General features: G+C 38.5%; 1 protein-coding gene across 1 annotated transcript; it reads right to left on the reverse strand.

Annotated features, from left to right (window-relative positions):
- Positions 1-201: 201 nt before the first annotated feature.
- pprc1 (PPARG related coactivator 1) lies at positions 202-11,485 on the reverse strand. The gene is made up of 14 exons (XM_077237320.1): positions 11,309-11,485; positions 9,451-9,588; positions 9,199-9,351; positions 9,016-9,081; positions 6,985-8,785; positions 6,865-6,918; positions 5,676-5,736; positions 5,316-5,383; positions 4,016-4,670; positions 3,714-3,923; positions 1,442-1,517; positions 1,230-1,351; positions 1,003-1,154; positions 202-691 (listed from the first exon to the last, which is right to left on the reverse strand). Exons 1-14 carry the CDS (start codon positions 11,387-11,389, stop codon positions 591-593), a joined length of 3,738 nt encoding a protein of 1,245 aa, XP_077093435.1. The 5' UTR covers positions 11,390-11,485; the 3' UTR covers positions 202-590.
- Between the last annotated feature and the right edge of the window lie 7,315 nt (positions 11,486-18,800).

Raw genomic sequence — 18,800 nt, forward strand, 5'->3', positions numbered from 1 at the left:
CCTTAGTTTGAGTAAGGGCAAATTAAGACCTGCAGTCATGTATTCTAGCCACGATTTTTAGGTTTCTGTAAAATCAAGACGACCCCCAAAACACCATTTATTTCAAATCAATGTGTTGCTTATTTGGACAACCTATTAACACAAATGTTTTATTAATCTACTGCAAAAGTCTCCCCAAGAAAGAATGAAACAACAAAGACATTTTTATATCTTAGGTTTATTTAGTTTGAAATAAATTCAGCATTATAAACCCATTTTCCCCAACATAATGTTTCCATTCAATTCATTTTAAAATGCATCCAACATTCAGCATCAGATTAAACATTTAAATAAATTTAATTCTTTTAAAAAAATTCTATTTTTTTTTCATTCCAGAGTTTTATTATATTTCATGATCTTTTTTTGCACTTTTGATTTTTCTTACAAATCTTCACTTCAATAGAAGGTGTAAACTTGCAGAAACAAAAAAAACAAAGAGAAAAACAAAACAAACAAAAAACAAAAACAGTAATTGAGAGGCAACACTGGAAGTGTGGGGCAGCATTTCGCTCCGAGGTAATAGGTCTTCTCATCGGTGGCTTGAATAATCGTTACCTTTTCAGGTTCCTCTGAGCTTGCTTGAGTAAAGTGTCAAAGTCTAGTGCATCAAATTTGCCCTTTGTAGGCTTTGGGTTGTACTCCCGGTTTGAATCTGAAAGCGATCAAAAATAAACTGGTCACATCTATAGGCTTTAATAGGAATATTTTCAAAGAATAAAATGTACCGAAACCTCAGAACGTCACTGTTTCAGCCATACAAATCAACTTTGGCCGAAACTGAAAATTCATTTTTTTTGACTTTTTAGTTGTTTAAAAAAAAAAAATTAGCACTTCTCCAAAGACTCGTTTTGACTGCATCAATTTAATTTAAATGAAAGCTTTCATTTTGTTTTCGGTAATAAATACATTCTGGTGCATCACTACTTTAAATGGAAGGAGAACAGCTAACGATGTGAAGCTCACCAAGATCAGCATAACTGGTTTTGCAAAACTGCCTCCTGCCTCCAAAGCACAGGTCAAATGGAAGTTCATTCTGCTCCCTCAGCTTGCTTCCATTCTCAATAGCATTAAACGCATCCTTTTTGCTGTAGTATGTAACAAAGCCATAGTTGTCTCTGAAATAACAGGAGTGTTAGCAATCCACTTGTTAATGTTAAATACATAAAATAAATACAACAGAGAAGCCATACCCATTTTCTCTAAAGTGCACAGTGCACTCCTCAATCTTTCCGAAGAATGAGAAGCGTTCTTTCAGCTCCTTACGAGTCATGCTTCCCCGAATTCGTCCAACATAAACAACTCTCCGCTCCTCCTAAAAAACATTTCAATTTAAATGTCAGAAATCAATCACCAAGGTGCCTTTAGGAACAAATGAAGACATTTCCTTGATTGAAATACTCACAATGGCTTTCTCTTTGCGTATCTTTGTATCCTCATTGCAGTTTTGTGAAAGGTGGTAATCAGGCCTCTGATTAGGGCTGTCAAAAGTTAAAACATTTCAGGGTTAGTATAGTTAACTTGTACTAACACAAACCATTAAAAAAAAAAAACAAAAAAAAAAACACTTTACTTGAAATAATAAACTGAAATTATATAGTCAGCATGAAGTCAAAATAGGTAATTCTTATTTGTTTTTGTAATAATGCAATATTAATTATAAATTATTTATCTGTGCACATATTTTTTTTTAAAGTTCATGTGCCTTCATAATCTTTAATCAAAGCAACTTCCTGTCCATCTTGCAGTGACATCTCTTCTCTGGACTCGTTTACACCTGGTATTAAAGTGCCCCTATTATGGATTTTTGAAAATGACCTTTCATGCAGTGTAACATAGCTCTAAGTGAATGAAAACATCCTGCTAAGTTTTAATTCTGAAAGTGCACCGTATATAAAAGTTATTGTCTTTCAAAAGTAAGAGTCTAATCTTGAGTCAATAAAATGAATCGTTTTTTAAACAAGTCACGAGCAGTTTCGTTGTGACGTCAAGACGAAACGTTAGCATATTGCCTGCCCACTTATTGTGCGCGCGCACCCCAGGGAAAACTTTAACCTCAAACACTGCAGCTGATTCCTGTGGATACTGGATAGCATCATGTCGAGAAGATGCTGTGCTACAATGTGAAGGCAAAGCCAATTTTATGTTACATCAGGCATTCACGCTAGAGCTCGGCTAATGTATGCACGGTTATTGATAAAATTTCCACGTTCACTACAAATTAGAAACATACTCTGTAAATTAATAAGTATAATAATTGGTTTGTTGATGGACATGCACTTTTAATGCCGATGGTGAGGAATTAACGTTACAGTCGGAACATCTCATAATGTACCTCAAACTGAGTAGCGCATCACTGAGAAACATCCTGATCGAGTCGTCCTTGCGATGGAGGTTCGGGTTGAATAACTAGTTTTTCCAGTGTTTCATCACCGCACTAGGATTGATATGGTAAAATCGACATCATTGTTCGTTACTGTTTAGATTACGGTGTAGGAAGCCTCAGGACAAGCAGAGCTGACCTTGTTTTGGCAATGGGCGTTTTTTTTTTACACACGGGCTGTACGCGCTAAACCAATCACAACAGACTGAGCTGTCTGGCCAAGCAGAGTAGCTCACGGAAAAGGAGGGATTTAAAGAGATCGATTCATCTGAGGAGTCGTTTGAGAATCATTGAAAATGTGGTGATATGAAATGTGTATTATGAGAAAATGAAAGAGTTTTTTGACCTCTGATGCATGTAAACATGTTGTAAGAGACTCCAAAACAACATTAGGAAACTTTAAAATAGCCTAATAGGGGCCCTTTAAGATGCATTTTGCTCGATCGGATCACAAGTAAACGAGGGATTCCCATTTACACCTGTTTTAATCAGTCTCTTGTCCACGTTTGGGCTCTATGGGTGGGTAGATGTATGGGCTTTTCAGATCTTTCAATCTAATGGATGTAAAAGGAGATGACGAAAAGAAAACAACGGTTGGTGAGAGAAAATTCCCATCTGGCAACCGCTTACCATAATGATTATGCGTTAGGTCAGTAGGTGGAGAGAAGGCGGTCTTTGGCAGTTATTCAAACACGTGACAAAAGCTACACTACAAAACCAATCTGGTCGAATGCATTTTCAACTACCCCTGGAAGTGGTCAAACGGGGACAAGTCCAAAATATTTTAGACCCCGTTTACACGCGTTTAACGTCATCCACATAATCAGATTGATGGAAATCGTTCTTAATACCAGGTGTAGACAGGGCCTCTGACGACACGTTTACTGGCGTAAGGACAGGACAACCTCTCTCTCACATGAGATCACAGCAATAGCAAACCACAACCATCCAATCAATTCCTGATGGACAAAATCAAGTCCCGCTCTTCTTGTTCAAGAAGCAGTTTCACTTGAATATACAGAATATCACAATAGCGAAGAAATTGCAATGGCATTGTTTCATACTAACTTTAATAATGTACTAAAATTACATAAAACTAAAAATTAATAAAAACTTTAGAGACACACTAAAAGCAAAAATACATAAATGACAAATATGCATCAAAATGACTAAGGTTTTTATTGTAATTTTAAAGTTTAATTCAAAATATTTAACTATAATAGTATCTCAATGATGTAAAAATAACAAACGAAAATACACAGATGCCAGTATTTGCTAACATGCCAGTTCTCACCTTCTATGAGTTTTCCAACGCAGATGTCCATGAGAATCAGAAGAGCGGGACCTGGATCTAGAGCGGCTGTGACTCCAAGATCCAGAGCGTGAGCTTGAATAGGAATATCGACGCCGACGAGGTGGGGAAAATGACCTGGAGCTGGATCGGGAACGAGACTGAGACAGAGACGAAGAACTGGATCTGCTGCTGGAGTGACGAGACCTGTATCTGTAAATGTAAAAAAGGATACTGTGCTCTCAACATTACTTTTTAATTATCATACACTGGTATAATAACCATAGACAAATGTCAAAGCGGACCTTTTCCTGGGTGGTGAACGTGATCTGGAGGAGGATTCAGAACTGGATTCTGAGCTACTAGAGGACTGGGCTCTGTATCTTCGCTTTGCGCGGCCTCTGTCCTGCTGGTATTGTCTGGAGGAACACTCAGAGTAGTCCAGAGGCTTTTGCTGGTTGCATTTTGCTTCATCCAGTAAAGCACTTTCAGAGTCAGGCCTGTTTGGAGAGGCATCTGGTGTCACCAAGGTAGAGCAGTTTAATGTGCACCTTGTATCTGCAGAAGGTTGACTGAAGCTGAGGTTTCCTTCTGTAACTGGAGTTGATGAAGCCTTTGAGACACTGTCCTTCGTCGGCTTAATGGAGGACAGCTCGACAGTCTTGATAAGAATGCTAGGCTGTTGTTTGACATTCCATCGACTGCCAACTTCATTTTGATTGGCCTCTTTTGGAGGGAGACAATAGTCATGGTCAAGGGAGAAAGGTTGAGTCTGTCCAGTGGTAGTAGGGGTCGGAGGCTTGCTGCGCAGCTTATTTGAAGGGAGTGGTTTTGCTTCTATCTGAATGGCCTTGCTAGGAGTTGGCTTAAGGACCTCTGCCTTCTTGGTTTTCCCGAGTAGTGAAACCGGTGCAATAGGTTTCCACATCTGGTGTGGGGGAGTGGCAGGTGGTGTAAGGCCTATGGAATGCAGATAAAAATAGTTTACTTTTATTCATTTTATAACTTTATTATATACATATAATATAGGAATGTGTTTGCATTATATAACAAAATAGATCAAATCATACATTATTTAAATTAACAAGCTATAAGTACACTACCATTTAAAAGTTTGGGGTCAGCAATACTTTTGTAATTCAAGAAATTAACATTTATTCACCAAGGACGCATTAAATGGATGCATCCATGGAAAATCCATGACAGTAAAAACCTTATAATGTTACAAAATATTTTAAATTAAAATAAATGCTGCTGTTTTAAACTTTTAAAGAATCTTGAAAAAAAGTATCACTTTCCACTAAAACATTATGCAGCACAAATTTTCAAGATTGATCATTATAATATGCTGATTAGCTGCTCAAGAAATGTTTCTTATTATTTCTGAAGGATCACGTGACACTGAATTCAGCTTTGCCTTTGCCAGGAATGAAAAACATTTTAAAATATAACAAAAAAGGATAGTTATTTTAAATTGTAATTATATTACACAATAGTAGTTTTTACTGCATTTTGCTTTGGGGATCAGAGACTTACCAAACCCAAACTTTTGAATAGTGTAAAGAAAATATATTGCACACTAAATTATTATTTTATTTCTTTTACCTGCTGTGCTTCCCAGGTCATGGTTGCGGGTTTTCTCCAGGGCCTTAGTCTCTACCTGCTGCTCATAACTGAATTAAGAAAATAAAATTAATAAATAAATATAATTTGCAATGGCAACATCAAAAGCTTGGAATTGCTGATGTTGTTAAAACATCACTCAGACTGACACAAGCTATGCTCATGTTTGTCTCTAATGGCCACCTTCACATTCTGAAGTCATGTTGAGAGACTTCATTTGTTTCGGTAGGTCTTGGTGAAATGTGGCTTATGGCCACACACACACACACAAACATTGAGTTTGGTGCAAGAGCAGCACAAGGGCTGTAGGGTAACTCCATCACTCTGCCTCATGATACTCACCTGGAGTTTCCTACAGCGGCTGCTCTACCACAGACCTCCGGTACCCTTGGCTCTTCTTTTGCTGGAAAGAAAAAAGGAGGGTTGTGAATGACCAAATACAGGAGGTGAAAGTGGGACAGACCCTTAAAATAACTGCAACAATCAAATTGTTCAGCATTTAGCAGAACACGGCTACAACAAAAAGCATGTATTGTGATGCACTACAAAACTTCACCACTCAACAGCTGAGAAACAGCAGACTAAAGATAAATGCTTGTTTAATGGGTACACACTACACAGTCAGTATTCAGCCCCTGCATGTCCTCAGACAAAGACAGCCAACTGGTTTTAAAATGGTTTTGTTAACAGGGCAGAATTCCAGCAGTTCAATGAACATTAGCACATAGCAGCGGTTTTCATTAAAGCCATGCTCTCTCTTAAAGTTACAGACCCTACCCTTAAGGTGTGGTCACATTAGTGTAATTTCAGCACGTTTTCGTGGGCAAAAATGTTCATAGTCTATTGTTAATAACGTTGTGGTGTATAAAGCAGAGCTCACACAGAAGTCACTTTCAAGCAAAAACTTTCACCAACAGTTTCACCACAGTAAACTCACAAACTAGAAAATGAGCAAAGTTTCCCATTTTCCACAGGGGCCAATTCCTATTGGAATGACTGGATTTTGCCCATGAAATTGCCAAGCAATGGTAAATCTGACCGCACCTTTAGAAATACCACACCCTCTATTCATTTTTTTTTTAGCTGGACTGGTTCTATATGACTGGTTAATGTTTTATCATTTTACAACAACTACACCATTTTGGTTAAACAGAATTCCACTAAGAAAAGGGAACAAACCTTAAGGCCATTTTACCTCATTTGAACCAAATGCCATTAATACATCAAGATAAGATAAACAAGGTTGTGTGACAACAGTCTTATCTAACCCACTGGGTCATATTAAACTGAACTCTGTACTTGCAATCTGTGCTTGACCTGGCAAAATGGACACAAATTCCTTTATCCCAGCAATGCCAACTTTCTCCAAGCTCCAAATGTTAGCGTGGCCTAGTTGCTTACAATTTAATGGTCTGGATTCTAAAGATGGCAGCATGGGTGTATGTGTTCTGTTCACTAAGGAGGCGCATTGGTTTCCAAAGAAATTGGTGAACAAATACTTTAAGAAAAAGAGCTCAGCCACATCACTTACTCTGAGACTCCTCAAACTGCTCCAGGAGGCTTGTAAGATCAGCCGCTTCAATACCTTAAAGAAAAAGTTCATTATAATCCAATCAACTGAAACTCTTAAGGATACAGGAAAAATGCTCACCAATTTCATTTGTGAATGACTCAATCAGCTCAACTGTGGCGTTCTTCGGTTTAGTGATCTCTGAAGAAACCATCCTCATCTGCTCTGCCAGTTCAACAACTCTAGCCTGAACTTGAGCTGAGAAAAATGGCTGAACAGCTATCGGTGCAACATGAGGCTGCAACCGGGAGGTCAGCTTTTTAGAATTAGTTGGCAGGGTGTTTTTGGCTTGATCAGACACAGGGGCCAAAACCACCTGCTCGGTCTCTCTCTTTGCAGGCACAGCAGCACTATGTTTAAGAGGAATAGAGATTGAGCTCTGAACTGGTGTAGTGATCATCTGAGGCCTTGAGGGATCTTTAGACGGCACACCTTCACACACATGAGCAGCATTGGGGTTACTATGTAAACATTCCTTGTAAGTAGGTGCATCGAGACCGTTAGAGTCTCCAGATGTAATGGACACTGGTGGTGAAAACATCCTTTCATGAGGCACCTCAGCCACACATCTGATCGGGGTAGAGGTCTCGGTATGAATAGTGTTTTGTGGCACGCTGATGGGAGTAGGTAGTTTCTGGGTTGATGAGTGGACTGAATGGGGTAAACTTTCAGATGATGTACCTGAAGGTGGAGGGGTTGATGCTTTAGAGGTTGCAGGTTTCTTAGAGGAAACCATCAGTGAAGCTGGAGGGATGAGTAATGCTTCAGGTGTTGGGGGAGCAGCAGGGCCTCTCGGGTGCCATGCAGGCATGATTTCAGGTGCAAGGTCTTTTTTAACAGGAGTATGCAAAGTTTTACGTGGGTCTCTGGGGTTTGGGTCTGGCAGGCAAGGTATTGGGAGAAGTTCCTTGGGCGCTTCAGGCAACTTGGGCCATTTAGTGCTGTAATCCTCCGTTTTGTCCACAGGGTCTGGTTTCTTCTGCTGGCGGAGGAGACGGTACTGCTGTAAACTGAGGGGTTTGGGCTTGGTTTCATTACGCTGACAAACAGCATGCTGCTCACTAACAGGCTCTTGTTTTGAGGGTGGTTCTTCCTCTAAAGACTTTTTAAGAGCTTTGTTCTCTGGCTGTGAGTCAGTGATTTTTGCTTCAGCTTGAGAGGACATGATGTGCTCCTTCTCAACCCGTGGCTCAGGGGTCATCAACTGTGTTGGACGAACAATTTTGGCTCTCTCAGGCTCTGCCGATACATGAACAGGTGAAAAAGTCACCTTTTTCTTCTTTTGTTCTTTCTCCCGTTTCTTCTGGGGCTCCTCTTTAACTCTTGAGCTTCTCAAAATTCTCTGTTCAACCAGATCAGCTTTAACAGGTTTACATTTCGTTTTCCCTTTACATAACTTGCCAACCTTTTTCTCCTCTTCAACAAGAGATACTTCAGAAGGTGGTGGGAATTTTTCAGCACTAGCCTCAGGCTTTGGTTCCGAATTGTTTATGCTTTCCTTCGGGACTCTTTGCTCTCCTTCTGCAGAGTCTGTGTGAGAAAAAGGGATGCCGAGATCTGGGATTGCCAGGATGGGCTCTCCATGCTCTCCTTGATCAACCACTTCTAGCACGAGGCCCCCCTCGGGCAGGAGATGCTCTTGTCCCTCTTCTCCTTCCACACATAATGTCATACAGTAAGGGTGCATGTGTTTTACTAAATCGCTTAGAGTGACAGGCATGCTCTCTCCATCCTGTTCTAAGGACACTGGAAGGCACCAATCAAATTCCTCCAGTGATGACAAATCAATATTAGCTATTGGGTTTGAAAAACTAGCATCCCCATCTTCCTCCTCTTCTCCTTCACTATTCTGCTTAGATACTCTCTGCATTCGTGGGAGACTCTAAAACAAAAACATAATGTGTCTCACAGTAGTTATTCATTGAAGAAAAAAAAAAAAACACAATTAGACCCCCCCCCCCAAAAAAAGATTAAAGCAGTCCTAGTTGAACCCCTTTGTGATGCCATCAATAACAAATCTAATGAAACACACACACACACACATTATATATATACATATATGTGTGTTTTTCAAAAATAGACGAGGAATAAAGATTTAGAACTTGAACTTACCTTTCCAGGAAATTGTCTTGCATGAATCAATGCCTCTGGAGGAGGCCGTGAAAACAACTTTCTCAGCTAGAGTGGATAAAGGAAAATGAGTATCTGAAAATGCATCAAGCTGTTCAAAAAACAAAAAACTTTCTATTGGATTCCTGACATGCTTGGACAGGTAAAAAAGGACTGGAGACTCACCGATGAGTGTTCCTGAACCTTCTGTCCTGAGAACAGGTCTGAATCCGGCAGAGTGTCAAAAGGGGACAAGTTCTCATCATCAACATTGTCAAGTATTTCAGTGAGAGCTGTGAGCAGTGTTGCTTCACTTTCCTCATCAATATTACATTTAACCTGAAACAAATGAAGCATTTTATGAATACCATTGCTGACTGACATGAAATTTGTAATTCCAAATCATGCAATGAACAGTTTAATAAATGCATTATTTACTTCTCCAGTGGGGTTGTCCTCAAAAATGGACAGAATAGAAGGATCCAAGCAGCCATGTAAAACCTCCAGAGCATCTCCGTTGTTAAGGCTGGGATACTCCAGACAGCTTCCAGCGAAGCTTCCCTGAAGGATCTCTGCCTGAAATATTCCATTAAAAAAAAAATACATTTTTATTTCATGGAGAGTTTAATATTTGTCTTGCTTGACCCATCACACAGACCCCTCCATTGAAAAATATCAACAAACTCAAGTCTTCAAGCAGTAATTTCCATTAGTTTACTGGACAGTCTGGCTGATGCTACATAAAATTATTAACTTAAGTATTAATAGTATGATATGTTTTTAAAACAATACTTTCAGAATTAAATGTGCTTCTAAAACCAGAAATCACTGCATGGTAAAATATGCATTAGCTTAGTTTGTAAACAAGTTCATGTTTCCATATTTAACAACTGCAAACAAAGTGCAGTCTTTAAGGCTTGTAATCGGTGGCCTGTTCTGCAGCAGCTGATGTTATGGTCAGCTTTGGTGTTTATACAGCTCATAGAATCATTTATTCACATGACTTCAAGTGAAACATTGTTATTAATCAACTCTTTGTATTAATCATTTTAATCATGCTCATGAATGCTCAAAACACTAAAACTCAAAGAGCAGGCATAGAAAAGCTATTTAAATCAGTGCAAATGTAAATAGGCATTTAAAAAATGTGTTAAATATAATGTGGTAAATAATAAAATACAAGCACGTTCAATTTATAAATGCGTTCATTTGTAGCTAAAACCACGTGTTGCGCACACACGTCATCCTGCCGCAGTGCATTACTGGGCAAACCCAACACCGGCTCATTTCAAAACACGCCGTGCGCTACCACACATTCTGCATGGCCACTGTCATTTTCTTCAAATATATCTAGATGGCATCTTTAGGCCAGCTTGATAACAAATCGTTCTCGTTTTAAAAGCTAAACGGACTGAATTAAAGAGTGCTGTCAGTAAATACACATGGCCCAACATGACTGTCCCACTCATACCTGCACCACGTGCTGGACAGCTAGCCAACGCAAACCGCATTGAACAACATGGGGCTAACTTTTTAATTCACAGTCACGACCATGCCATATAAGAAATAAATAAGTGATAAATGCAAACACTCGGAGTAGGATACATAAAGTGTCCGTGGCCTGATAATCGCAGTTTTAGTGTTAAATGTTTTTTAAATGTACGACCGACCATGCAAAAACACTAGATTCATTCTTTGAGTCAGCCACGTGGGTGTGAGTTACTTGAAAATGTAACAAACAAGAAATCCATATTTGACCAACAATGGCATGTGTACTAAGAACTTAATACTAAATAATTTCAAAATACATATTAAATTGGAATTCTCCTTCAGAACTGACACATTCAAACAGCTAACAATTCCTGGTTACAGATTATCGATAACATTAAAACCACAAAACAATGCGTTTATAGTTTACGAAAAGCAAAACTGTCCTAAATATATAAATATTTAACGCTAATTTGTTGTTTAATCACTGGTCTAGGGTGATAAAGTTTGTATGAATGCACATGCATGGCAACATCATCTAACACGACCAAACGTTTGCATCAATCCCTTGACAAACGAGTTCAGTGTAAACACGTACGAAATCTAACAACACCTGTAGAGTGCTAAATCTGTTTGTTTTTCTGTTTTTTCCCATATGTGGGAAAAAAATGATGGGGCTTCAGCATCCACGTGTCACAAAGTCCTGCACATAATCGCGTATTTACCTCGAATATTTGGCACAGCGATAAATGTCAACAATTTCACTCTGGCACAACATCATATAAGTGTCAATATGTGCAGTTCTCACCTCGTCAAGATTCACCGGGGAGAACATTTGAGTATTACAGGCTTTTAACATCTCCTCGCCTGTTCCCCACCGCGCCGCCATCTTACAACTCAACTGTGTGTGTGTGTGGAAAAACGTGAATCAACTACAGGCGCAGCAGCAACCGGTTACAAACCACGTGCTATTTGCGTTCCCGGCAAATGAGCTGGTTTAGTCCCGCCCCAATTATGCGTAATCGAACGTCAGATAACTCACAAACTCTTCTCTTTAGTTCAACCTTTTTTCTTTCTTGCTTGATATTTATCACCTTATACTATGGTTTATTATATAAACGTTTGTTCAGTATAATGAAATTTGAGATGTGTATTTTGAATTCGTGTATTTGAAGTGTTATTTTTTGGAACACATGTGTCACAATATTTCTCTGAATTTAGACATAATGAAAAAATAAGTTTTGAAACTACATTTTTTCGGGGACTTGATACCGTGAACCAGTGTCAAATGCTGCTAGTCAGTTTTACAGTTTTGTTATTGCTCAGTTTTGCTTGTGCGGGCTAAAAGGCATATACAATACATTGACATCTTTGCAAAATTTATAAAGATTCAGCTAATCAAAATTATTCTCATGTGTCCATTTCCCAAACACTATAAACTATTGAACCATACATAGACTTTTATTTAAAAGAACATAAACACTGCATTAGAAGGCAGACTTCTTTAAAAAAAAAACTAAATTATAATTTATAGTATCATTTTTTATAGATAGATAACATATTTGTTGCTTAGGGTTGCTTAGAAGTGTGTCTTCTAATGCATTGTGTGCTAACTATTCTGCAAAAAATCAGTCAATGTACCGTAGATAGTCCTCTCTTTGCAGTGACACATCTTGGCCAGCAGATGTCCTCCGTGTTCTTTCTTGTGAGCTATACTTACGCTAACGATTTTAACACTTGTGTAGCTGTTTAAACATGGCACGTGCTTGTTAGCAAGCATGAATCGTTTAAACAATTGCTGTTTCTCTCACTGGAAGAATGATTAAACGCTCTCTTTCTGTATAAACTAGCATTTCCAATCCATTTCTTGTAAAACTGCTGTTGTGGGCTCCACACTTTATGCTGTTAGCCACTAAATTGTGCCATTAAATCTTGGTTTGGCTTTGTTGTCCACTGCTTTCCTTCCCCTTTAGTGAACTTTTAATTGAAGAAAATGTATTTTGTCCTTGTCACCCTTTAAAAACAGTGTCAGTGTTTTTATGCTTAGCTAGAGTGTACCGTTTAAACTTAAACTAACAAGAGATTTGTAAAACATATTGTAAGTCAACAAGTCTAAAATACTTCAGCACTTTCAGTTCCAGTTAACCCTTATGTTAGTGAAGATATTTCTCAGAGACTCACGTTCAAAGCTCTGCGGTTTTAACCCACATTGCAGTTGGTCCATTGTATAGGTGCAACCTTTAGACTTTTATACCTTTACAACCTTTTTTATTGACCAACAACCCACTCCATGGTAAAATAAAACAGCTTTTTTAGACGGCTGAGATGAATCAATATCAAAATTAATATTTATTTTTATGTGTAAAACTGTTTGAATAAAGAAGAAACTGAGGATAACTGATGACTATTATTAATACTACAAATATAGGCTAATGCAACTTAGGCATACAATGAATCACATAGTACTTGCCAAATTGGCCCTTTTTTACTTGTAGTCTTTATTGTCTCTTATTTTCCATAATAGATATGAGTACCACTAGGAAAATGTGCATTATGTGATCAGTCTTTTTATTCGTTTGGTGTTGCGTGAATTGTGTTCCTCAGACATTTACTGGGAAGCACCAATACTAGCAAAGTGTTTCAAGAGAATGTCTGTATGAGCATTGGAGACGTCACTGCATCATCTTGAGGGTTTTGTTTGCGTAAGCAGTGTTTGTGGGTTGCTTTCATGAAAAAAAGTCTATCATAATTATACAGTCTCTCATAGTACTGCGGTCTGTCCCAAAGTGGGTGAACGAGAGCAATTACAATGAACATTTTAGTGAGCAAGAAAATCCTGCTGCACCTCTCTTTAAAGCTGTGCTGTCCTGGTCTCTTCAGCTTATTCCTCGCAGCTACCTGACTGTACTGAAAATCATTCATCCACTACCACTGTTGCCATGGCAACTAGAGGGGAAATCCATTTCATCAGCTACTTCGTCACACTACATCCTTCCGCCCCCCCCCCCCTCTCTCTTTCTCTCTCATTCCCAGCCAACCATCACTTTCTTTATCTCTCTATGTTATCTCATGTTATTCTTCTTTCTTCCTGTCTCAGTCAGATGATAGACAAGTGTGGTGGTTACAAAAGTAGATAAGTAATTGTAAATAAATAAGTAGATAAATAGTAGTAAATAAATATATATGTAAGTATAATGAGAGAAATAATTTCACAAGAGAAAACCTTGTGAAATTGTGTGATTTCTTGAAAATTGAAGGGAGTGAACATGTTATCGACAAAAGCCGCTCATTTGTCATTTCTGCACTAGTGAGACATCTTGAAAGGCAGGGGTTAGATGAACTAGAAGATAATGGCATGTCAGAACTGTTGTGTGTAAGAGACAAAATTTGTGAACTTCAACAGGGGAGTGAAAATACCTCCGAGCAACAGACAGCACAGGCGGTTCAGAGAGTGACTGTAGACTCAGTAGTGCAGGTCACAGAGCAAGAAAAGCTACAAAAAGAAATTGATACGTTGCAGTTAGCTTTGCAAAAACTAATTGAACAAAAACATAACAACGTTACAAGCACACAGCAGAATGTTAGTGCCCCACACCACACAAACACACAGCAAAGCTTAGACACACAAACTACCAACCTAAATTGTCACTCAGCGTCAACACGACCAATTATGTCAACATGGAGCAGGGAGTTCAAAATATCTGGCCAGATAGGTTAACCTGGGCAAAAAGACAAACTCTCCTTCTCAAGTCTAGCTCACCAAATTGAACATGGACGGAGCAGAGGTTTCTCTGAGCTTGAAATTGTTGATGCTGTAATCCGAGCAATTGCACCAGGCATGCAGCTTCGTAGCTACTTAGAGGGAAAGACAAACCTTACACTGCCCACATTAAGACGGATTCTCAGGGCTCATTTCCAAGGAAAGGGTGCCACTGAGCTGTATAAACAACTTACCTCAGAGGTACAGAGCAGCAGAGAGACCCCACAGAGCTTCCTTGTCCGCTGTCTGGATTTAAGACAAAAGATTCTGTTTGCATCACAGGGGGCCGAATCAAGTTTGAAGTATGATCCAAAGCTAGTCCAAAGCATGTTTCTCCACACTATCCTGACGGGACTACAGAATGACAGCATTAGAGGTGATCTGCAACCCTATTTGACACAAACTGATGTAAGTGACGAACTACTCTTTGATAAAGTTAATCTGGCGTGCGCCCACGAAGCTGAGCGCCAAAGTAAAAAGAAATTCATCCAGCCATGCGCCACTAAAGTACACACAGTTCAATCCAGTGATACCACCATGGAGAATAAAGGGAAAACACCACCTCAGCACAATCCAGAGAAGACCGAACTTCAGATCTTAAGTGAGCTGAGGGAAATGCGTTCAGGTATGGCCCTGTTGAAAGACCTCAGTGCAGAGGTGTCTCAAATTAAAGAGTCAATCAAGCAACCTCAAGTCATGTCTACTCAGTGCCCTCCTTAAACTAGTCCGTCCCCACCACAGACTCAATACCCACCTCAATATTACTGGCAGCCTTATGACCAGAGGAGAGAGACAGTTCCTCGACCACAGTGTACCACAGTGGCTCCCAGCACAACGCTATCACCCTCCTGCGACTCGAGTAAGGAAATGCTTTGCATGTCAACAAAGTGGATTGGATGTCTACTGTAGTCACTGTTACAAGTGTGGTGGTAGCGACCATTTCTCAGCTGGCTGTCGAGCACGGATGCCCATGACACACAGAGATGGTTCTTTAAACGAGGACAGGTCACGACCGCGAGACAGGCAGTGACCAGTGCGATGGAAGAGTCCCGTCAAAGCTGTTCATTTGGTGGCACCATCCACCCTGACCTCATATTGAGACACTGTGAGACTGGTAAACAAACATTGTACCGCTCTAAAGCATGTCAATCTAATCACGGGACAGAAGATAAGAAACGAAGCAATCAGTCCTCCAATGTCATTATAAATTCTGCCTTGCCAAAAAGGAAATCGAAAGAGAAAATGTCTATGGGTACTGCTTTTGTAGGGAAGCAATGTCTTGTACAGTGTTACATCCAAGGCCTGCTTGTTGATGTATTATGGGATACAGGATCTCAAGTGTGTATAGTGGATGAACTGTGTAAAAACAAACACTTGCCAAATATCAGACTGAGAAATGTTGCAGAGGCAATTGATGCGCCTGAAGGACTCTGCCTTGTGGCGGCAAACGGGCAGGACATACCTTATGCATGGGTGGATGGAAGTGACTTTTGGGTTGGCATCAAATGAAGTGAAAACAAAAGAACTGGTCATACCTGTGTTGGTAATGAAGGGCAGAGAGTTTTGTCATCCTATCATTGGATACAACGTGATTGAGCAAATAGTGAATAACAAGGAATTACCTCAGCCAATCACCAATGAATCGGTGGAGAGAGAAAAAGTTCAAGCTTTCATTGAGCAAGTTCATGCAGAAACGTCATGTGAATATTTAGTCAAAACAAAAAAAGAAAATGTTCATGTGCCCAAACACACATCAGTACAAATTGAATGCAGAGTGCAGTCACACCGACCAAAAGTAAATACATTGCTAATTTTTGAGCCTGACGTTAACCCACAGTGGGCGGAGGGGTTGGAGTTCTGTGAGAGACGATTGTAACCCTGCGACAACATACATCTCCCCACATAATTGTCAGTGTACAGAACCCTACGGATCATGACCTACTGTTAGCAGGCAAAATGGTAATAGGCAGAGTGCAACCTGTACAGGCAGTGTATCCAACTGCTAATTGTTCAATAACTACTATATTCTTTTATGCTTCCCAGAGAACTACTGAAAATTTTCATAATTCATACAAAACTAATCAATAACCAATGCAGGATAAATGACTAGCACTACATTAACATTTGAACTGCTACCGTAAACGAATACACAAGGTTGTTTAAATTATCAATATGTAAGCTGTTAATAATTGGCCTATGCTGTCTATTTATCAATTGAATAATTTTAAAGAAATGGATGTTTAAATGCAGTTGTCGGACCTTACTTGTCCTGTGGCCAATTTTCTGGCATTCCTTTGGACTGGCATTGAATCACTAGAGTCACGGTGATGACTGGAACATATTGAGTCATCAGCCATCCAAGTACCATATAGAGTGAATTTATTATTTAACTTACCTCACAAAAAATTGTTTTTATGTATGTCTCCTAGCATATATATATATATATATATATATATATATGTGTGTGTGTGTGTGTGTGTGTGTGTGTGTGTGTGTGTGTGTGTGTGTGTGTGTGTGTGTCTTGTGAGTGAGAAGATTCTACACTTTATTGGCTTTTCATACTGTAAGAATCATGGGAACTAGTAATGACTCAAGTGTTACTACATAGTTCTATGGGAATTACTAATTATTTGGATCCGTATTCTAAAGTGAAGATCATGGTAACTAACTAGTTTTGACTCAAGTGTTACTATACTTCTAAAGAAATTTTCTAAAAGTATACTAAAGTTCACCAAAAATCTCAAACGCTTGAAATTACTTTTGTGTTTGGTTGCACAAATCATGACTAGATCATGTAGTAACACTTGAGTCATTACTAGTTAGTTCCCATGATCTTCACTTTAGAATACGGATCCAAATAATTAGTAATTCCCATAAAAGTATGAAGTATGACTTTCATCTGTGCACTATTACTTCCTAATTTGTTAATCAGAGTTTCTTTTTAGTTAATAATAGTTACTAGATTGTTAATAAACTTTTTCAGTAGTTCTCTGGGAAGCATTAAAAAAATAGTAGTTATTAATTAGTAGTGAACTACCACTTTCATCTGTGCGCTATTACTTACTAGTTTGTTAATCAGAGTTTCTTGTTAGTTAATAATAGTTACTAGATTGTTAATATTGTGTTACTCATTGGTTCTTGTGTAGTTATTCATTAACGAAGGAACCGTATTCTAAAGTGTTACCAAGAAATTTTTCTTGAGCAGCAAATCAGCAGAATGATTTCTGAAGGATCATGTGACACTGAGGACCGGAGTAATGATGCTGAAAATTCAGCTTTGCATCACAGGAATAAATTGCATTGTAATACATACTAAGCAGTTATTTTAAATTGCATAAATATATTTCACAATATTATGTATTTTTGATCAAATAAATGCAGCTTTGGTGAGCATAAGAGACTTCTTAAAAAAAAAACCATTAACAATCTTACCTACCACAAACTTTTGAATAGTGCTGTATCTTCTATTCCATATGTTTAAAGTATATTGATCTACAGTGTAAAAGTTTGTCATTTTAGTTCAGTTCATGAAGCCAGCCAATCACTGACCTGAATGCAAAGCCAAAGCGGCAGTTATTTCTATTTGTCCACTATCCGTTAGAACAAATTTTCATGTCAAATTAAGTCTTTGTTGAGTGCACAAACAAAATATCAGTATAAATGATTGATTAACATCTTTGTGTAGGGAGCTTGTGTTGAGATCAGGGTGATAGTGGCTTCACTGACATCCTCATGGTAATCCCATGGGGCAGTGGGGCAGGCAAGCAGCTACTGGAGACACCAGATGGTTTCAAATTAGAATTGAAATCATGCACACACACATAGGCATACGCACAATCTCTCTCAGTCTCAATTGCATCTTTAAACTCTAAATAAAAATGTGTTATTGCACTGAACGCAGTCTTTTGTGGCGATGTTGATGTATGGGAATATTAATGTAATTATGTTTTAGTGAGTAATCCGAAGGGTTAACTCCGTGAGATGATTCCATTAGTTCACATAATGAATCTCTGTAATCAGATCACTGATAAATTAATTCTATTAATTCCTCTAAAGCTGGTCAGCCCAACAAACGCTCTACCCCTCTCACAATGGCTGATCACTCCACTTTTACTTAATTAGTTTTTAAATTATTATACTGATCCATCTACTGAGAATTAATCTTTTTATTTTTCTTAAAAGCATGAATCTAAATACTTAACATGTATCATCATTAAGCAGCACAACTCTTTTCAACATTGATAATAATTAGAATTATTTATTGAGCAGCAAATCATCATATTAGAATGATTTTTAAAGGATCATGTGACACTGAAGACTGGAGTAATAATGCTGAAAATTCAGCTTTGCCATCACAGGAAGAAATTACATTTAAAATATATTAACATTGAAAATGATTGAAAAGGTAAAAATGTATTCTAAATTTCAAAGTTATTATAAATGGGTAAAATATTTTTAAATATTTTACTGTATTTTGATCAAATAAATGCAGCCTTGGTGAGAATAAGATAGGCTACTTCTTTCAGAAACATTTAAAAAT

Source organism: Siphateles boraxobius, unplaced genomic scaffold (assembly GCF_051911475.1).
Source record: "Siphateles boraxobius isolate OS27281-9 unplaced genomic scaffold, OSU_SipBor_1 20, whole genome shotgun sequence".
NCBI lineage: Eukaryota > Metazoa > Chordata > Actinopteri > Cypriniformes > Leuciscidae > Siphateles > Siphateles boraxobius.

Coding starts and splice junctions, on each gene's coding strand:
- pprc1 (XM_077237320.1), bottom strand. CDS start 11,389: ATGGCGGCGCGGTGGGGAACAGGCGAGGAGATGTTAAAAGCCTGTAAT. Junction 8,786..9,015: donor CAAGACAATTTCCTGGAAAG/GTAAGTTCAAGT, acceptor TTTTTGTTTTAG/AGTCTCCCACGAATGCAGAG. Junction 1,155..1,229: donor GTGCACTTTAGAGAAAATGG/GTATGGCTTCTC, acceptor CTGTTATTTCAG/AGACAACTATGGCTTTGTTA.